The following is a 21,569-nucleotide window of genomic DNA, read 5'->3' as shown; positions in this document are numbered from 1 at the left end:
TGGGTTTTCATGAGGATTATATTCCTCAGGGTGTTACCATGTGCCAAGCACTGAACCTGGAGTGGTATTTGTGTTATCACAGTGAATCTTCACAGCTGCCCTCTTATTAGCCCCATTTTCCAGATATAAAAACAGAGCATCACTTATGTGACTTTCCCAGGCTCACAAAAGTAATAAATGGAAGAGCTGGTGTTTTTGAATCCAGGGGTGTCAGCCTCCGGCATCCTAGCTCTTGGCTATCATGCGCTATACTACCTCTCTGACAATATTCAGGCGTTCAATAACTAATAGTTATATGTATTGTTACATACATTTTATTTTTATTTATTATTATTTTTTTAATTTATGTATTTATTTTATTTATTTAGTTTTGGCTGCATTGGGTCTTCCTTGCTGCGTGCGTGCTTTCTCTAGTTGTGGTGAGCGGGGGCTACTCTTCGTTGCGGTTCGCAGGTTTCTCATTGCGGTGGCTTTTCTTGTTGCGGAGCATGGGCTCTAGGCACGCGGGCTTCAGTAGCTCTGGCTTGCGGGCTCTAGAGCACAGGCTCAGTAATTGTGGCGCACGGGCTTTGTTGCTCCGCAGCATGTGGGAACTTCCCGGACCAGGGCTTGAACCCTTGTCCTCTGCATTGGCAGGCGGATTCTTAACCACTGCGCCACCAGGGAAGCCCTACATACATTTTAAATTGCAATTCATGCGTTCGACAGGTACATATTGACACCTATAAAACTGTATTTGAAAAGTTAATCTCAGGTATCTTAACTAGTCTCCTACTAGTCAGATATACTGTTGCAAAAGAAAAGGTTTACTAAACTTTTATCCCAGTTACCTCAAATTCTTAAAGAGATGTCTTAATAAGGTCTTCCAGGACTTAAAACTCTTAGAAATGCCCATACTCTATGCTCCCTTGTGCTTTTATTATTTAGGAGCAGTGTCAGGAACCACTGAGTCTTGCAGAATTCTGAAATATGTTCTAGAAGTTTGGAGATTCAGGGCATGTGTGTGGGTTGTTATTGATAACATAGGAATTATCTCTTCAATAATCACTTCATCCTTTCAACCCTGTTGTCATTGGTCATACTGTTTAATTTTGTTTCTATGATGGTATTTTTGAGAATACTGTCAGGAAACACAACAGGTGTCTAGGTGTCTACCAATGTGAATAACACAGATTGACACTTTTGCATGATTAATATTATGCTTGCCTTTTCAATACCATAGAAATCTGATTTTTTTTTTAATTTATTTTTGGCTGCATCGGGTCTTAGTTGCAGAGTGCGGGCTTCTCTCTAGTTGTGGTGCGCAGTCCCTAGAGCACGTGGTCTCAGTAGTTGCAGTATGCGGGCCTAGTTGTACCGTAGCGTGTGGGATCTTAGTTCCCCAACCAGGGATCGAACCCTGCATTGGAAGGCAGATTCTTAACCACTGGACCACCAGGGAAGTCCCCAGAAATCTGATTCTTAATGCATTATTTCAATATAAACATCAGTTCATTATGCTGATTCCTTACTACTAGTAATAGAAGTCCCCTGGTTACCACCAGGGTGTTTTCTAAGCTGTTGCTAGAGTAGGATCTCTCTGGAATCTTGGAGGGAGGAAGGTGAAGGCAGTGAAATGGGTGTACAGTGAGTGTCTCTTGTATGCTAGATATAGTATTATATCCATTCCACTGATGAGGAAACTGTTGCTCAGAAAGTTTAAGTAACTTACACAAGGTTGCCCAGCTGGCTTATTGCAGTTGTAATAGCTAAGCCAGGTCAGAGGCTTCCAAAGCCCTATTCCACTCTACCTCCCTCCCCCTTGAGTAAGTGGCTCTTCATTTTCTTCTTGTTTTATACATTTATCATCAGTCAGATAAGACATTCCAATTTTATTGTTGCTGCTGCTATACACCCATACACACAAGTATAAAAGAAAAGGTCAACACAATGAATCAAAATTCAGAACTCCACTTGGTTGTAGGTTTGTTAAGAGGCAGCTCTTCACCTACCAGCTGCTTGGGATCGACCTTGTTTGTTGTATATCCTTAAAATGTGGTTTTGCTACAGCTGCCTGGTGGCCAGTTTCATTCCCTCCCCTCACTCTGTGACCTGTGGCTTTTTTCTGTTTGTCTGTGGGCATATGAGGGACTCACAGCAGTAACTTTGCGTGAGATGATGAAAGACCTCATCTTTAAATGTAAAGAACCCCACCCATCTGCAATGGATGCAGCCACAGGAAAAAACTTATCAGGTATGTATGACAGCAAAGTCTGTGTAAGATGAACAACAGGTCAATATGCGATATTCTGAGCCAAATAAAACAAACTAAACATTTGAAGCAAAGACAAGTTAGATGTTTATAAACTCTGAATTTAAAGTTGTAAAGAACTCAGAGATTGCCTTGTCTAATTATTTCATTTTACTTATCAGACGAGGTAAGACACAAACATTATTAGGAGAACAAGGGCCTTACTAAAACTACTAGTAAGTAAAAGATAAAAGAGACAATTGAAAATGAGGCTATGAGTTATTTTTTTTTTTTAACCAATTGAACTCTCAATCTGGGGTCATTGCTGATCTTTTGAAGTTACCTTTATATATTATACACGCACAGACTCACATACGCATACACTTACATATTTTAACTTTCAAAAGAAGTAACAAAGATTTGCTTACACACAAATTTTTTTCAACCTTTTCTTCCTGGAGTAAAGTGAGGGAAATCTCTGTCTTTTAAATGCGTCTGGTGAAAATTGGACACATTGCTAAGTTTGCTTTAGATTTGCTTTGGAAGGAAGATTTGATTTCAGTGGATTTGCTTTAAAAAGGGAGTCAGCATAGCATAAATGAGGAAGGCGATGTAGTACAGTAGGGCTGTGAAATCAGACTCCTCCGACGACTTGGATCTCACTTACTACTTGGTAGCTTTGCCATCATGGACAAATTACGGAACCTTTTTGTGCTCTGGTTGCTTCTTCTGTGTATGGAGGTGATGATGGGACCCACCTCAAATGATTGGGAACATGCTATAACATGTAAAGCACTTAGAGCAATGCTAACCATGATAAAAGCTCAATAAAAATTCATTTCTCTTATTATTATGTATTACTTTTTTTCCATTGTGGTAAAAAACACATAACATAAATTTACCCTCTTAACAATTTTTGTGAATTGTACAGTATTGTTAACTATATGCACATTGTTGTACAACAGATTACTAAACCTTTTACATCTTGCATGACTGAGTCTCTGTATGCATTGAACAGCTCCGTTTCCCCCTCCCCTCAGCCCCTGGCATCCACCATTCTGCTTTGTGTTTCTATGAGTTTGATTGCTTTAGATACCTCGTATCAGTGGAATCATGTTGTATTTGTTTTTTAGTGGCTGGATTATTTCACTTAGCATAATGTCCTGAAGTTTCATCCATTGTAACTTATGCAGGATTTCTTTCTTTTTTGAGGCTGAATGATGCTCTGTCACATGTATATACATTTTCTTTATCCATTCATCAGTTGATGGGCATTTAGATTGCTTCCACATCTTAGCTATTGCATTATAATTTCAATTTGGGGTTTTAGTTAAACCCCCTGTGCCAGAAGCAGAAATTGGTTTAAATGATATTCAAGAAGGTGGTTTAGGAGAAGTTCAAGGCTCGTAAAATATTAATTAGCTACACCTTTTTAAACTAATATTTACTTGTTTGGACAGCTGAAAATTATAGCAAATTAATTTCACAATTGCTAGAGAGAGATGTGAGGAAAAAGAATGATTAATAGTACCATGGTAAAACGATTAAAAGAATATGTTTGTCCAAAGGCATAAATGTCTTATAAACGTTAAAAAAAAAAAGAGAGAAACAGCATTAGCATCAAATTATGAGCCAGCTTTCCATGGGACACGTAGTATTTCCTTATAATAATCAAGGAAAGGTAAGGGAATTATTCTCCCAAACATACTGACAGAAATGTATTTGGTACAGCCTTTACAGAGGGCAATTTGAGAATACGTATAAAAAAGACAAAGAAGAAGCAGCCTTCTGATCTCGCCCTTCTACTTCAAGGAAATTACTTTAAGGAAATGATCTGGTATATGTCAAAAGGTATAAAAAATAACATGATGTTTATCACAACAGTATTCTTAAATAGCAAAATAAACTGGTGACAGCCTTACTATGTGTGTAGTTTCACAATGGAAGTATAAGATTTTAGGGGGCCTACTTTTTCCCACTTAAAAATGTTTTAGGAACTTATTTCCTTAACTGCAAATATAGATCTACTGTGTCAGTTTATAGCATTCTACTATTGGTGATTGGTTAAGTAAATTATGATAAACCATGATAGAAAATACACAGCCATTAAAAACAATCATCTAGATCTACCCTTATATATATGAAAAAATGCTCAAGATAGATATTTGAATGAAAAAAAAGTCTCCAAAACATCAGATATCATATACCATTTTTGTAAGCCCGTGGAAATGCATGTATATACAAAGAAAATAAGTGACTATACAGAGAAAAAAGTCTAAATGTTACCAGAGGTTATCTCTGAGAGTAGAATTCGAAATGACTTTTTTTTTTTTTTTTTTTTTGCGGTACACGGGTCCCTCACTGTTGTGGCCTCTCCCATTGTGGAGCACAGGCTCCAGACGCGCAGGCTCAGCGGCCATGGCCCACGGGCCCAGCCGCTCCGCAGCATGTGGGATCTTCCCGGACCGGGGTGCGAACCCGTGTCCCCTGCATCAGCAGGTGGACTCTCAACCACTGCGCCACTAGGGAAGCCCCGAAATGACTTTTAAAACTTTTCCTTTTTCTAATGAACGTGTTTCAAAAAAACAAAAAACCTTTGGTCTGCCAAATATTGCTGGGCATTGTGGGAGAAAGAAATAGAAAGCAAAGCAGAGTCTACAGTCATAGGAGTCTAAATCTGCCATTAGACTATGAGCCTCTACTGATGTATGACTATCAGTCAGTTCTGTTGTCAGAATGGGGGGTGGGCCTGTAGTGAGGAAATGTCATCCATGTGATGTCTTAGGGCTAGTTTCACTGGGTTTTCTGATCATGGGCTGCAGCCCTGGCCTTAGCCAGCTGCCTCATAGTTGGACTTCTTTGGTTGTAACACACACCTAGCCCAAGATCTGTTCAAGTGTCTCAATGCTATTGAAAACCCAACTCGGAGACACTGCTGGTATCTTTGGTTTGCGTACATGCAGGAGTCTGAGGCATGTAAGTATATTTGAGTATCTGTTTTTAATGGCCTGCATTGTTTCTCAGATGTTAGAAGGTACAGTTGATTTAGGGGCTGCCTGAAGCACAGTGTTTTCAGTTGGTTGGTGAATAATAGTTTCTTCTAAATTGTTCTGTCCTTGTAAGCACCTGTATTCACATCCTTTAGAATAGGTGATTTGCACTAGTAAGAGCCTTCTTTCCTAGTTGCTATAGGAGAAGTAGCTTCTTCATTTGTTTTAGAAGTGGAAGGGAATGCCAGAGGACTTCCAATCTCTTTGGCATCTCAAAGTCCTGTCTCAGGTGCTTGTGTCATCAGTCTCTCTGTGTATGAACGGGAGCATCTTCAGGGTTTCTGCCCCATCCCTGTCGAGGTCCTAGCATTGCCCAGTGCCTTGTTGCAGTACCGGAAGTTGTATTCTTTCTCTTGCTCGGCTTTCAATCTTGTTCCAGCTGACAAACATTGTGAATGGAAGACAGCCAAGAACTGCATGCAGGGTGGGACAAAGGCCTTTTGGAAGCTTGCTTTTGCCAAAATAGAAACAGCTACCCTCACCCTCACCCTGGCCCTGAGCTTTTCACAGCATCATATGGTTGCAGAAAAGACGAAATGTGTTCTTTGCATTGAACAGCTCTCGGCCTGGTTGTAGTAGGATAAGTGCTTAGCATCTTACCTGCTCAGGAAGATATACCATCCCAGTACTTGAGCTGCCAGAACTAGAAGTGGCTTTGTATGCTACGTAATGGGAACTTTATCCAAGTTACAATAAAAATCTCATATGCGGAGAATAATGCCCCAAATGTTTGCTCTTCTGATATCAGAGTAAAAGGGGTACAAAAAGACATTAAGCCCGCTCAATAGAGATTAACATTTACCTGCTTCATCCCCCTTAATTTTCAAAAAAATGAATTAGAGAGTTATTGATATTTCACTGCAGGGGGGCATCCAGCTCTACTCCATCACCAAGAAGCCTGAGTAAAGGCTAAAAGGGGTGTTTCTCTGGAAGGAATTAAAGCGCACACACACACACACACACACACACACACACACACACACACACACACACACACACACTCTCCCAGAATTTAATCTCTGAACAGTGTTATCTTTCTAGTAAGAGAGCTCAGATCTTGCTTCCCTGTGACCTTCCAAGTTTCAGTCTGTGTTCTGTCTATCAGAAATTCCTCCTTCCCACCCACGAGTACCCTTCTGTTGTGGGAGAAGGAGGGCCTTTCCAGTCTTTTGTCTGTGGCCAAGCCAACGCTCAAACTGTGGTTTTCTCTGAGTCTCCTTGCTGAGGCATTGCTGTTTCCCACACCCAATAAAGAAGCAAAGGGCTTGTACTTGTTGACCAGGTCTTATACAGCTGGTGCTTGTACAGTTCTCACATTCCCAGGACATTGACTGATGACGGTGCAGCCCCCATCCCTGGGTTAACCCACAAGTGCAGAGTGCTAATACTGTATATCCAAACCTCACATTTTTTAGAAATTATATGGAGAGAACTTTATATAATTCTTCTGCTTATTTTTGAATGAATGTCAGGACAAAACAGTTCATACAATCTGTCCTTGGTAGAGTTGTAGGATTAGGGCCAATACAGGCTACAGGGTGTAGCTGGGGAGGCTGATTTCTGCCAGTAGTCTAAAAACATCTATTTATATGTCTGCCTTTAACATTACCTGAGTACTTTCCTGGTTTGCTTCTTAATCAGATTTGATTACTTTAATCTCATTCCACTTAGTCTTGGCTTTGGTGAAACACCTGGGGACTTGTCCACATTACTGACTTTTGGGAGTTTTGGATGGCATAGAGTTGTAATAATTTCATTACCCATTCAGTATATGAGCATATGATCACCAAACAACAAATGAGAACCTGGAAGCTTTTTACTGTATTTGGAAAAAGTATCTGCTTTTTTGAGATGCAGCACATGTTACATTGAGGCTGAAACAAGCTTGACTCTTTGGTAGATTGAGAATTATATCTCAGCTCAGTTAGGGTTCCACTTGCCTGCATGTAATAGGGCACCCCCCACACACACACCCATGGCTTAAACAAGTTAGAGGTTTATTTTCTTTCCCCAGTATAGTCAGAAATCTAGAGCTAGGTGCTCCTGAAGTCCGTGGTGCTATCAGGAACCCGTGCTCCTCCTGTCTTTCTCCTCCGCGGTCCGTTAACAAGTAACTTCCACCCTGTGGAAGTTACCTGTGCCTGTCCACCTCTAGGTAGAGATCCATGTCCTGGGTGGGGAGAAGAAGAGCAGTAAAGGGCAAACGTTGTGCACCAACCACCCCAGCCTGCCCCCTTTAAAGAGCTTTCCCAGAACCGCACCTGGAAACTTCTGTTTACAACTCAGAACTAGGTCACATGGTTATCTCAAGGTACAGGAGAGATTGGGAAATGTAATTTTTTAGCTGGGCACACATTATTACCCAAACAAAATCAGGGCAGTTTTATTGGGAAGAAAGGAAGAATTATTAGTACCCAAGCAAGTGAGTCTCCTAAGCAATAAATTCTTCTGATTTATTTTATTTTGTGTTTTGAGATAAAGACTGATCTTATTACTTATGGAACATTGGTGTCTAAGGTCCTGCCACAAAATTTGCATCTAGGAAGGTGAATTTATTTTTGTTTGGGGTCTATAGAAGGGCTTACTTACATTTTGTGGCTGAGTATAAGTTGAACACATACCACGCTAGGCACTATTCAAACTCCAGAGAATGGTCCTATTACAAGATTACATCTCTATGTAAACACAAACTTGCCTATTTTCTTGTATAGGAATTTAACTGATGCTTAAAAAAAAAATCAATAGTTGGTATAATGTGAGTTGTTTTTTTTTTTTTTCATTCATGTTGTAAATGCTTATTAAGCACCTTTTATGCACAAGGCATTCTACTAGGCAGTTAGTGAAACAAAAATTAATCAGATATAAATCCAGGCATTTCCAGTATGAATTGTCCAGAAGCAGAAAAAAGTACATATATAAGTGCCTGTAATACAAGGTAGAATGTGCTAAATGTGATAAGACACATACAAATACATTTTTATAAGCATTTAGAGGAGGGGAAGATCATTTCTGCCAAAGAGAATTGAGTAAATATGATCTGGGGAACCTACACATATGTTTTCACTTTAAGAGTTTGTTTTTGCAGCTAGTGAGCCTCATTATAAGACTAGAAAAGTATGTTGAAAAACGTAGAACCAACTACCATTCACAAGTCATTACAGATAAGCAGACTTACATATCAGCCCGTCCTTTGGTTCCTCAGTAAAAGGCAGTAGTTTGGGAAGGAAGGGAGCATTTCAGTTTCTACTGTGTGCCTGGCACTTTGATTTATTTCAAGAAACCTTTCCTGAGTGCCTGGGCTACGTTTACTTACGTGATCTTCATTTAATCCCCAACAATCCAGCCAAGTGATTATAATTGTTTTATGAGGAAGCTAAAGCTCAGAGAGGTTAAGTAACTTGAAAAGGCCACCCAGTGTATAAGTGACAGAGCCTGCATTTGAGCCCAAGCACATGTGACTGCAGAGCCATGCTCCTTTCCACTTACCTGAGTGTCTCCTTTTCGCTGATGACCTAATCTGGTTTTGTAGCCATAGTAAGTGTTGAACAGTCACTTCCTTCTTCAACCCAGTCTAATGGCAAGTCCTAGAACCAGCTGCCTGAAACTTGGTTTTCATTTGGATACTTTGATTTGTACTCAGAAAGTTAATCTGTTACCTGCTCAAATCTTGTTAGAACTTGACTTCCTTTTGACTTTTCAATAATTGATTTTTGTAATAAATAACTACATATAGACGGTACAAAATTCAAAAAGGTACAAATGATATACAGTAAAAAATTAGTTTCCCTCTCCCCCCTGACCCCTAGCTAACAGTTCTTTTCCATGGAGGATGCCAGTTATTTTTAAGAGCCTTTCAAAATTGTTCTGTGCAGATACCAACATTGTATATACGTTTGTGTGTGTGTATTGGCATATAAATGTATGTTTGTATGTATTCTTTTTTACTCAAGTAGAAGCTTACTATACTCACTGTTCTGATCTTGCTCTTTTTATTCATCTTTTTATTTGTATTTAGATGTCCCAGGAAGATTTTTTAACAAAAGAAAAACTCAATGAATTTGAAATACGGTTGTCACCAGGGCAACATGTATTGAATAGATGTTCTTACTGATGGCAGTTCCGTCACAGTGTGAAAAATCTAACTCAGTAAAGAATGTTTTTATTTCCAAGAGCATTTCACTAATAGTGGTTTTCCTCCTCTACTATTCATCCAGTGAACGTGTTTATGGATGGTCGACATAGGACTCTTCAGCCCCCATTCTGAGTTCTGGTCTTCTCCCCACCCTGAATGAGGCGTCTTTCAAGCACTCTTCAGTCTAAGCTCACTTATTGGGAGGCAGTGGTGAAAATAGAAGCCTAGGTTAGCCCTCTCCTGCCTCCCTCCTTCCTCCCAGTTGAATCTCTCCCACAGATTCTGAGGCCCTCAGATATGGAAACAGTGCTTGAAAGGAGTGGGTTTGTTTTTGAGCCAGTCCCCACAAGCTGGCCTCTGCTGCACCCCTTGGTTTCTGCAGATCACCCAACCCCTCGCCTCCCCCACTCCCACGTACACCCCCATGTACACACTCTGCAGCCCTGGGCTCCTGGCTTTGCCCCTGGGCTCAGGTCTTCCTCAGCTCCCCTTCTGTGGTCAGAGATAGAGGCAAGCGAACAGCTCTTCAGTTCCCTTTCGGGTGGTTTCCAGAGACGGGGAACATCTCAGTCCAGTTGGTCTGTGTGAACAAGCCCCAGTCCTCCACCTCTGAAATCACTGTGCTCTTTGTCAGGCCTCTCAGCCAAACACATTCCCTCCACACGAGACCCCCTCCCTGATCCCCCACTCACATCTGCCCAGCCCGGAGCCCTTGGACACAGTTTCCTGAAATGGGACCTTCCAAGGCATGAGTACAGAAGGGTTGGTTAACATTTATTTACTAAAGCTACCCAGTTTGTCTCTTATATCTTGAAAAATAAGTTTACCTGGTGAAGTTCACCTAAAAGGTGAATGTAAGAGCATCTGAACTTACTCCTTTAGGCCTTGCCATGAGGAAATGACATTTCTTCCATGCCTCTTAAAATGTCGTGCCTACAAATAGATATCAGTTGCCAGAAATCCTTTTAATAAAAAGTCCTACGTATTTTGTCAATTATATTATTTTCCTCCTAATATTATTTTACATTTAAAGCTTTTATGAAGCAATGCATATTGAAAGCAGTGTTAACACAATTGAAGAATCAGGAACAAAATTTGGGACACAAAAAAACTATTTCTAATGGGGTGAATTAAGCTGTAAGAGTTTTTTTAAGCCTCTCCCTGAGGAAGTGTACGATTAAATACATCCTTACTGCAGGTACATGTTGGTGTTTGTGACATCTAGATGGTTTTTAGGTCATTATTTAATAGTTGTAGGCTTACCCTCTGAGCGAAAATACCCTTGTTTTGCTCTGGTATTTGTATATAGTAACTACTATTCATGTAGTAATTTTACTTTGAAAGTGTTTTCAAGTGTAGTTTTATGTTAATCTTTAGGTCATCAAGGTGTTACTACGCCACACTGGCTCTTTCCCTTTCCTCCAAGGTACGAACCTTCTAGAGGAGTTCAGAGTTCTGGGAGTGGGCTGGAATTGAGTCAGGCTTCAAGTCACTTTTGTTCTGTGCTGTATTTCTAGTACTCCATACCCAGCAAGAGGCATTCATTAAATACTTGTTGACTTTAACAATGAAGGGATACTAAGACTGAGAGAGACCAAATGCTTCTCTAATTCACGCATATGGACAATACATAGTACCCAGCCGCCCTGAGTCCTACTCCAGTGTACTTTCAGCAAGATAATCTCAACTCTCTGCTAAAAGAGATTTTCCTTCCCTGAACCTAAACCTGCATTGGCTTTATTGGAGGAGAAGTTTTTCCTTAAAAATTACTTAATTTTAACGGTTTCCCATTTCCTTTTGTCCCACCTCAGGATTGCAAACCAGTTACTGACTTACAGCAAACTAATTCGCGAAGGGCATCTCCATCTTTCATTTTTTTCTTTTTCTCGTAGGTGATCTTTGGCAGCCAGACACTACCTAACTCCAATTTATGGACAATAAATAACGGTGCAGCTTGCAGAATTTCAAGCGCCACAGCTAGTGGCCAGAAGCCAACCACTCTGCCACAAACAGTGGTGCCGGCTCCAAGCTCTTCCTCTTCCCTGGTCCCCAAACCCCCGTCCAATCACAAACAAGTCCTCAGAAAGGCAGCATCCCAGAGGGCTTCCAAGTAAGTTTTCAGTAATCTTCTGTTCAGTTTCTTCTGAGTTGTGTCAATTCTGTGCAAACAGTGCTCTCTATTTCTGGAGGCTCCAGACAGTTTGTGCTGAAATGTTGAAAAGAACACCTGATGGGGAATAAAGGCTAACTGGTTCTCAGCCCCCGGCTACAAATTAGAATCACCTGGGGAGCTATTGCAATATGGCCAATGTCCAGGCTGTGTCCTGTGGGAGGGGCAGGCACTGCTCTTTTATGTTCCCCAGTGGTTGTGATGAGTGCTGCCACTGGCAGGGTTCAGGGTCATTGCTAACTAACTCTTCTGGCCTCTAGCAGGAACCTCAGTCAGACAGTGCACTGGGTAACAGTGCTGAACTGTGGGCTTGGAGGGAGGAAATGAAAACTTCCTCCTGGATGTGTTTTTCTTTTGGTCAGTCTACAGAGTTAGATCTTTTCATATATATTTCAGATAAAATGCAATACTCTTCCCTCACCCCCACCCTTGTTTCTTCATTTTTAGGCATTTGAAAGGGAAGACATAGGATTGGGATTTCATTAGAGGGATTAACTTCATTGACCTTAGTCATCAGGCTCTGTGTAGCAACAATGTTTCTAATACCTTTTGTCATCTACCTGTTTTACCTCAAAAAAGACATTTCCGTACCTGAATCACGTTTTTTAGGTCACGTCCTTCACTGTACCTCCAGCCATCTTCCCTAGTAAACCAGAAGTGGACTGGTAAAAGGAGTGCTGGTTCTAACAGCCCCTCTCCATTTAAAATTGGGGAACTTATCAAAGATGTCTGGAAGAGGCAGGCATTCCCTGATGGACAAAGGCCTCGAGGAGGTTTGTGTATTTCTCTTGTTCTCATTGAGGCTCCCCATTCATTTGTCCTTCACAAAATCAATTTTAGTTGTAAGAAGGAATCCTAGGGCATAGAAAAAGCAGTTAGTGCTTTTCCCCCCTTGGATAATGAATCAAATTCTGGATTTGGATCGAAAACAATCCCTCGTGGTTGTTTTAATAGTATTGCTGCCATTATTCATTTATCCAACAAACGTTTATTCAGTGCCTACCAAGTGCCAAGCACTGTTCTAAGAATAACAGGCATCGTAATGACTTTATAGAACTATCTGGAGCAGTAGGAGAGGGCAGTGGGAAGGCTGCAGTTCGTGGTTGAGAGCCAATAGCACGATCAGAAGGTTGTATGGTCCCTCACCCTAGAAAGAATAGCCTTGAATCCCTAAGAGTGCAGCCTCTGGAGCCAGCCTGCCTGTGTCCCATCCCACCCACCCCCCCCTACACACACACACACACACACACACACACACACACACACACTTTATTAACGTGAGATCTTCCACAAGTTACAAATTACTTAAACTCTTGACTTCAGTTTCCTTATTTGTGAAGTGGGGATAACAAAGTGTATTTGCTTCATAGGACAGTTGATAAATATTAGCAGACTTAACATCTGTAAAGTACATAGCACAAGACCTAGCACACTTAAGAACTCAGTAAGCCTTAGTAACCATTATAAGCATTCCAAAACCACACTTTCATTCCCAGGTTTGAGAAGCCCACAGTTAGGTGGGAATATCAGTGAGTTGGATATGAATGTTGAATTTGCCAGTGTGCTCCTCGTTTGTGGCTTTTCCAATCATTGCTGAGATGGCCCGTGGTGCCCCTGTGGCTAGTCTGCTGGTGGAGAGGGGGGCTCCGTCAGCAGGCAGCAGGGCTGGACATTCGAGGACCCCACTCACTGCCCTGAACTCACTGCTGGCAGGAGAGCACTTCAGGCTTCTGAGATGGAATTGCAGCTCTATGGACAAACTTTGCTTTGCTGCATTTTTGTGGTTTCTTCTCTCTGACGGGCAGGAGTGTGGGAAAACCGGAAGCAGCTCAGCACCAAAAAAGCACAGAAGAGGGGGGGAAAGCAAGATTTCTTCAGAATTTAAGAAATATAATCCAAGTATCAAAAGGCATGCTATGAGGCGTTGTTCCAGGAAATAGTTTCCAATTTGCCTTTAAAACTCTAGCACAAGTCTCTGAAGCTAAACAAGTTAGCACTAATGGAGACCTGAACATCCTTTCCCTTATATGTAAACTGTAGTGCCGTGAGGCCCCTGCTGTTTTCAATATGCTTCCGACTCTTAGGAAAAAGAATAGCATTGTTTTTCTCTGAACTGACTCAATGAAAAGTTCCCCCTAGGAAGTATCTAGATAAAGTTTTTAAAAATAATCTTTTTATTTAAGAATTATTTTAGATTTACAGAAAAGCTGTCAAGATAGTACACATAAAGATAAATAAACCCAGTTTTCCCCACGGTTAACATCCCATACTGCCATGGTACATTTGAAGACTGCCATACTAAGAAACTGTCATCGGTACATTACTATGAACTAAACTCCATACTGTATTTGGCTTGATGAAGTTATTTTTAATCTAGAGAAACCTTTCATGGCTCCCGAAATCAGGATCCTGAGTATCAGTCGATACACTACTCTTATTGTCCTGAAGTAATTCTTGTTCCTAGCAAGCGTAGTAAGTTACTTAACATCTGTGGGACTCAGTTTCCTATTTAAAATAGGGATAATAATAGTACCTGCCTCGTGGGGTTTTTAAGAGAAACAAATGAATTAATGAACGTCAAGCACAAATACAGTGCCTGGTACATAATAAATGCTAAATAAATGTTAGGTATTATGGTTAATACTAAGTTGGCACTTCAAGAAATTTTCATGTAATTTTTTACTTTCTTCCTGCAAGATGTGTTGCTTCATTTGCTTGGAGCTTATTGCGGCCTTTATTCGGACTCAGTTCAGATGAATCAGGAACCCTCAGTTATGACTGGAGGGAGATACAGAGTCACACTCAGGAATGCCATAGTCGTCCCAAGAGACACAGCTAATGAGAAGTCGTGATGAGCTTTTGACCGTGCCAAGCCCTGTGTTTTTGGTTGGCACTGGACAAATATAGAAGCAATTTCCAAGAGCATCAAAGTTTCCACATCCTAGAGGGTTGAGTCTAGAGAACAATGGAACATAAAAGATGGAATGTCGTTTGGATTTTGGTGCAAAGGGAATTGAGAATCAGAACAGTGGGGTCCTGTTTCTTTATGATAGTAGTCAGGTCACTTTTCCTCTAAAGGTTTCAGCTTCCCATCTGTAAAACAAAACCCACTGTCCCCACTGAATAATTAACCAAAATAACCTGTTTTCAGTCTATTCTGTTGAAAGATTTTTAATGAACACGTTTGTTTTTAATATTGATGCTTTACGGCCATTTTCCTCATCCTTTCTTGGCCCAACAGTTCTTTGTTACAGTTCTCAAATTCATATATTTATATTTCCTTTAGCTAAATCTCACTTGTCAATTCTGTGAAGAGAGTGGTTTAGAATTTTTTTTTACCTTTTCCATGGTGCCAATACCCTTTTTTGATTTTCCTCTTTAATGTTTGTAACACTTCATAATTTAGTACCAACTTCAGATCCTCCTTTCAGAACTATTTGTGGTATTTCTTCCAAGCAGTCAGCTGAACTAGGAAGGATGACAGCCTGTGAACAACTGCATGCATATGAACTGTTCCTTCCTTGTAAAAGACCTCTTTTTTTTTCAGAGCCAGAATCACACTCTCCAGGAAATATGGAGAAAGAAACCTGAGATGATTAAAGTTTGCCAGGGAGGTGGGCAAAACTCATAGACTGGAGATGAATTTGGAAGGGCAGGGTCAAAGCTGTTTACCTTGGGACTTCTCTGAAGAAAGAAAACTGTATGAGAAACGCCAGACTTAACACATTTTTGACCAGAGACGTATTACGGCCACAGGCATTAGTTTCTGCAAAAATCCCCCAGTCAATAATGTGTTAACTAAAGGACTTTTCTTTAAATAGCTGGGGTTACCTTTCCTTGCCAGGTTTTAGGATATCCTGCCTCAGGGTGACCTCAGTAGAAATTGAAGTCAACTGCCGTTCAGTGTCAGCACCCAGGACAGTGGTGTTTGCTAAAGGCTGCTAGGGAGTAGGAAGGAGGAAAGCAATCGAGAGCCCGGGAGCATGTTAAACCACATACCAGTTAATGTGACTGGAACATTTGGTGATGTCAGCAATGTGACGGAGGTGCTCAGAGGTTAATGTCAGAAAAATGTAAAAATAAGGATCAGGAAAAAAATATGCTATATCTTTTTAACATATGAGTCATTAACAGGAGGCAAAGTGATCAGGAGTTACAGTGGTCCAAAAGTAGGGTCTTGATGTGAGCACTGAAGATGTCATATTATAGGTTAACCATCTTCTCTCAGCCTTTCAGCCTTTTATTATGTGTAGTTTCAAGAAATATAATTGAATCTGTAGCATATCCATCCTTAAATATAAGATTTCTAAATTATGCATTTCCCAAATATATAATCATAGACTTTCAGTGCTGGAAGATAAAGGCCTGGATGAAGGCACAGTGTCGGGCTTTGGGTGTAGCAAGGTATACAGATGGTCAGTGGCAGAACCAAAGCCAGAATTCATATCCCCCACTGTGCTAACCCCATACTCTTCTCAGTAGACCACTGATTTCAGACCCCTCCCCCACCCCCCACCAGTCCATTCACATCCATTCTGTACAGCAAGTGGCAGATTAATCATCCTAAAATACTGCCTTTGGGAAAATGCAGTGTCAGCACTTAGGAACTCACTTCCGTTCCTTTCCACGCCAGTTTTACCACTTAAGCGGCCAATGAAATACTCAAGAGGAGGAAGAATTAGTGTCACCCTCATACTGCGGTGTTGGGGAAATGTCTGTTAGATGTAGCACAAGAAGGATTGCATAGAACAACAACATCGAGGGCTCTATATACTGCCTGTCTATGGGAGTGCAGTGTAGGAAAATACTGGGAGCCCTGGAATACACCAGACAATGCCCTCTCACTCTAAGGGGTAGGCCTGGGGCTAGAAAGAGCTAAGGGCCAGTTGAGGAGTCACCACTTAGACTCCCTTTCCTCTACCAGGCCTCAGCGTTTGGACCTCAGTGGTGGCATTAGGAGATCTTAGGAATTGGTTTGGGCATGACGACGATGACATCAGTCAGAGAACTAGGTACTAGTAATCACTTCTAACCAAAAGTTGCCATTGGGATATGTATGGTCCAGTGGGGAGAGAAATACGTGAGAGTCATAGAATGATGGATCTTCCTTTGGTGATTCATACTTAGACAATTTAAATTAAAATCTTATTTCTCATTCCTGCTTGCTGGGATGTTAAAATGGTAATATAAATGTTGGGTATTTCCCATCTCTCACTTCCCTTCTTTCTTATCTGATTATGAAAATCCGTTTTTTAAAGGTTTGGACAGAAACTTAAAATAGCCTTTGATAGAATTCCTATCAGTTTCTCTGTAATCCTGTGTCCTTATTAGCAAACTTAGACTTTCTTCTCCGAGGATGAGCAAATATTTTAAAATCTTGGGGCCTGGGAGTAGATAGTATAGCTTAAAAGAAAGCTCCGTGGAGAAGATTCAGAGGAGCTGCCAACCTCCAAAATAAGTTTAATCAAGAAAGAAAACAACATTTTAGAAAATCCCTAATGTGCGTTGGTGTGTAGAGCTAGAAAAATCTATCTAAGAGAGAGCAAGCAGTCTGGGGTCAGGAACGATTAAATGGAAATGAGAACACCTGAGTGAAAAATTGGGTTGAACACAGTGAATCGAGATTGGGCACTGCAGAAAATTGAATTAATGAAATTCAGGACAGAATTTTTAAAATTCTGAGGAAAAGGTATACAAAGGTAAAAATGATGAGAGAAAAGATAGGTTCAACCTAAAATAGTGAATTCCAGAATGAGAATAGAATAGTCATTATTATAGGCAAAATAGACCTAACATAAGGACATAAAGGGTTTTGAACAATATAATTAATAAGATTAAATTAACAGACATGCAATTTTATGCCCTGCAGAGCTCCCAGGGAGTATTTTTCAAAACAAAACTATCTCAGTGTAAATCCTAAAAAAACGGAAATTATACAGTCTTCATTCTCTGACCACTTTACAATAAAATGAGATATTAAAAATATAGACAAATGTCCAAATAATTTTAGAATGTTAAAACATTCTTTTAAGTAACTTGGATCAAAATTATTTTGGAACTACCTTGAAAATAAGAATTGTACATATCAGAACAAGACAAGAAAGCCCACTCTAGCGACCTTTATTCAGCAGTTAGGCAAGAAAAAGAAATAAAAGGCATCAGTGTGGAAAGTAAGAAGTAAAACTGTCTATTTGCAGAATGCCACTATTTGCAGACGACATGATATTGCATACAGGTTGCATACAACCCTAAAGACCCCACCAAAAGACTGTTAGAAGTCATACATGAATTCAGTGAAATTTCAGGATACAAAACTAATATACAGAAATCTGTTGAATTTCTCTACACTAACAATAAACTATAAGAAAGAGAAATTAAGAAAAGAGTGCCTTTTACAATTACATCAGAAAGAATAAAATACCTAGGAATAAATATAACCAAGGAGGTGAGAAGATCTGTTCACTGAACGCTATAAGGCACTGATGAAAGAAATTGAAGACAAAAATAAATGGAAAGATATTCCATGCTTATGGATTGGAAGAATTAATATTGTTAAAATGTCCAGACTTCCCAAAGCAATCTGCAGATTCAGTGCAATCCCTATCACAATTCCAATGGCATTTCTCACAGAAATAGAACCAAAATCCTAAAATTTGTATGGAACCACAGAAGACCCAAATAGCCCAAGCAATCTTGAGAAAGGAAAACAAAGCTGGAGGCATCATGCTCCCTGATTTGAAACGATATTACAAAGCTACAGTGATCAAAACAGTATTGGCATAAAAACAGACACATAGATCAATGGAACAGAATAGAGATCCCAGAAATAAATCCAGACATGTATGGTCAATTAATTTACGACAAAGGAGCCAAGAATATACAAAGGGGAAAGGACAGTCTCTGTAATAAATGGTGTTGGAAAAATTGAATAACCACATGCAAAAGAATGAAACTGGACTACTATCTTAAAACATACACAAAAATTAACTCAAAATGAATTAAAGACTTGAATGTAAGAATGGAAACCATAAAACTCCTAAAAGAAAACATAGGCAGTAATCTCCTTGACTTGGTCTTGGCGATGAGTTTTTGGATTTGACAACAAAAGCAAAAATAAACAAGTAGAGGGCTTCCCTGGTGGCGCAGTGGTTGAGAGTCTGCCTGCCAATGCAGGGGACACAGGTTCGTGCCCCGGTCCGGGAAGATCCCACATGCCGTGGAGCGGCTGAGCCCGTGAGCCATGGCCGCTGAGCCTGTGCATCCAGAGCTTGTGCTCCGCAACGGGAGAGGCCACAGCAGTGAGAGGCCCGCATACTGCAAAAAAAAAAAGAAATTTGCTAAGAGAGTAGAACTTAAATGTTCTCACCAAGGAGAAGGAGAAGAAAGAAAAAGGTAAGTATGTGAGGTAAATAACTAGATAGGGGAATCCTTCCACAATGCATATGTATGTCAAATCACCACGATGTACTTTGAATATCTTGTAATTTTATATGTCAAGTCAATAAAGCTGAAATAATTTTTAAAAACAAGAAAAAGAATTATATGTATCAAAACTAATATTTGAAATTTAGGCAAAGATGCACTCAAAGGTAAATTCATAATTATTTTCAGTGTTAAATATGGAAAGATTGTAGAGAGATTAACCAAGATACAAATGGCAAATTAGCTTCAACCAATATAGTGGTTTCAGCTGATTACAGCAGAGTGTCAGGTTAAAAAGAATTATGAGGACTTCTGTGAGCTCAGCAAGACAGAGTGCTGTGATAGATTAGTAATGTCTGATGTTGAGCGTAGTGAATATGCACGCCACATATTTGTCATACCTGAACTAAGCTTAAGAAGTTAAAAAAGGGTCAATAAAACAAAGCTAAGAAAAACAGATCAAAGGAAATCAAGAAGAAAGCAATATAAACTGAAAAGCAAGCAGCAAAATTAGTTAAATCCAAAACCTTGTTTAGTTCGGGGTAGGGGGACAGGGAAGGAGAAAATAAACACAGTTCTGCCAGAAAAATAAGAGAATTAAAAATAGAAGTTTTTTAAAGTAGATATAGGGGAGATTGAAAAATTATGAGGACACTGCACAGAATCGTATGCTACTAAATTTTTTAAACTGGATGAAAGATAATATTTTGAAAAATATGAACTATCAAAATTGGTTCTTGAATAAAAAAAAAAACCAAGTAGAACAAGGTAGAAGTTTTTAAACTATCCAAATGGGTTCTTAAAGAAATAGGGTACACACATAGGCCTAGGAAGCAATTTTAAAATATCGTCTTTAAAGTAGTTCTTTGAACCTTTTTCCTGAAATATTTGGAGGCTTCCAGCTGCCTGCAAAGTAAAGTTGAGAGTCCTTACCCTAGACATTGAAGCCCTCTGCAGTTTGTCCTCCGTCCTGTCTCCAGTCTGCTTCACACATGGCTCCATTCATTGTTCCTACCTGCTCATGTCATGCCCCCTGCACAGAATGCCCTTAACTATCTTGAATCTAAGTCCTGCCTTTTATTCAAGATCAGGTTCTAATTTATCATCTTGACACAGCTTGACCAGATGCCCCATTCTCAGCTCCTCAGCTGACTCTTCCATCTGCCTCCTTGTCTTATTTTTCCTTTTCATATGTGTTCTGCTTTTCGTTAAGTCTACTAGGGACAGATATCTTGTCTTCATCCTTTTATCATATATATACTGAATGTGCACTGCTGTGCATTGCTGTAAATATTGGTGATGACACCAGTGGACGAGACAGACATGAGCCCTCTTTTCATGAAGGTTGTTTTTGAGAGACAAGAGAGAAGTTCAGCCCCTGATATGGCTTATATTCATGATAAGTTCTCAGGAAATGGTAGTGAAGGAGGTGGTGGTGAAGACAGAGATGGTGGCACCATAGTATTTTGCATCAAGGTGAATGCATCAAGGATCACTAAATAACAATTATCTCTTCGTTAGTTATTTAGACCATGTAGAGTAGTGTATGGGAGGCAGTAGAGTACAACTGCTAATATCCCAAGATTTCGAATTAGACTTGAATCCTGGCTCCTTTACTTAATTGACTGTTATTTGGGATACCTCTAAGCTTCTGTTTTGTTATCTGCAAAATATTACCTACGTCGTGGAGTTGTTCTTAGGATTAAAGGAGATCGTGTGTTTCCCTGACATATATTAAGTGTCCATTGCATGCCGGTTGGTGTAGTTTGTAATTCCTGCTGCTGTTATTGTTCCCTGTTAAAAGAAATCTCACTTTTGTTGTTAGTAAACTGATATTCATAAGTATGATTTGGCTCTAGCTAGCAAGGCTATGGAAATTCACACACATTCTGATTTCCTGAACACTAATAACTCTAATGACTACTGAAGGCAAAGGCTTAGTTTCAAAAACAAAAGATTAGATTTGGACTTACTGACTTCCAGTCAAGTTGGCTCCGTAAGTTCTCACTTAGTATTCCGCCTCTGCTTCAAATAGCAGTGATAGATAAAAAGCTTAAAGAAGAAAAAAGAAACAAGGGAAGCATCTCCTTGGCCCCAAAGTGTACAGAAATGAATAGCAATCAGTGAATGAGGCTGAAGCAGCAAGTTTTCTGAGCCCTGCTGTGGAAGCAGGCGGTGGCAGCCTGGAGCTCAGCTCCCGTGGCATATTGGGGCCTGAGAGTACCCTACCCGAGAGGAGAGACTCCTTAGTAGAAAATAAAACAGTGATTTTTTTCAACTGGAGATGATGTTGCCCCCCAGAGGACATTTGACAATGTCTGGAGTCATTGGTTGTCATAATTGAGCGGGGCGGGGGGGGGGGTGTGTGTTGCTACTGGCATCTAATGAATAGAGTCTAGGGATGCTACTAAACGTCCTGCAAAGCACAGGACAGTTCCCCACAGTGAAGACTCACCCAGTCCAAAATGTCAGTAGTACCAAGGTTGAAAAATCCTGAGCTAAAGAATGCACTGGGCTCTTCTACAGGGAGACTGACAAAGCTGACATGGACCCACTGGCTGAGGC

At 40.2% G+C, this 21,569-nt stretch overlaps 1 protein-coding gene across 1 annotated transcript in view; it reads left to right on the top strand.

The window, feature by feature from the left end:
- The window catches only part of TTLL5 (tubulin tyrosine ligase like 5), a gene marked incomplete at its 3' end in the record, with an annotated part of 258,145 nt that overhangs the window by 219,524 nt on the left and 17,052 nt on the right, over positions 1–21,569 (top strand). The window contains exon 32 of the mRNA XM_082845972.1: positions 11,305–11,522. Coding sequence (XP_082702098.1) covers positions 11,305–11,522 — 218 coding nt within the window. The remainder of the gene's footprint in view (positions 1–11,304; positions 11,523–21,569) is intronic.

This window comes from Leucopleurus acutus, assembly GCF_964270905.1.
Source record: "Leucopleurus acutus genome assembly, chromosome: 1".
Classification (NCBI taxonomy): Eukaryota; Metazoa; Chordata; class Mammalia; order Artiodactyla; family Delphinidae; genus Leucopleurus; species Leucopleurus acutus.
Note: the sequence above shows the minus strand (reverse complement) of the source record. Positions and strands in the feature narration are given on the sequence as shown.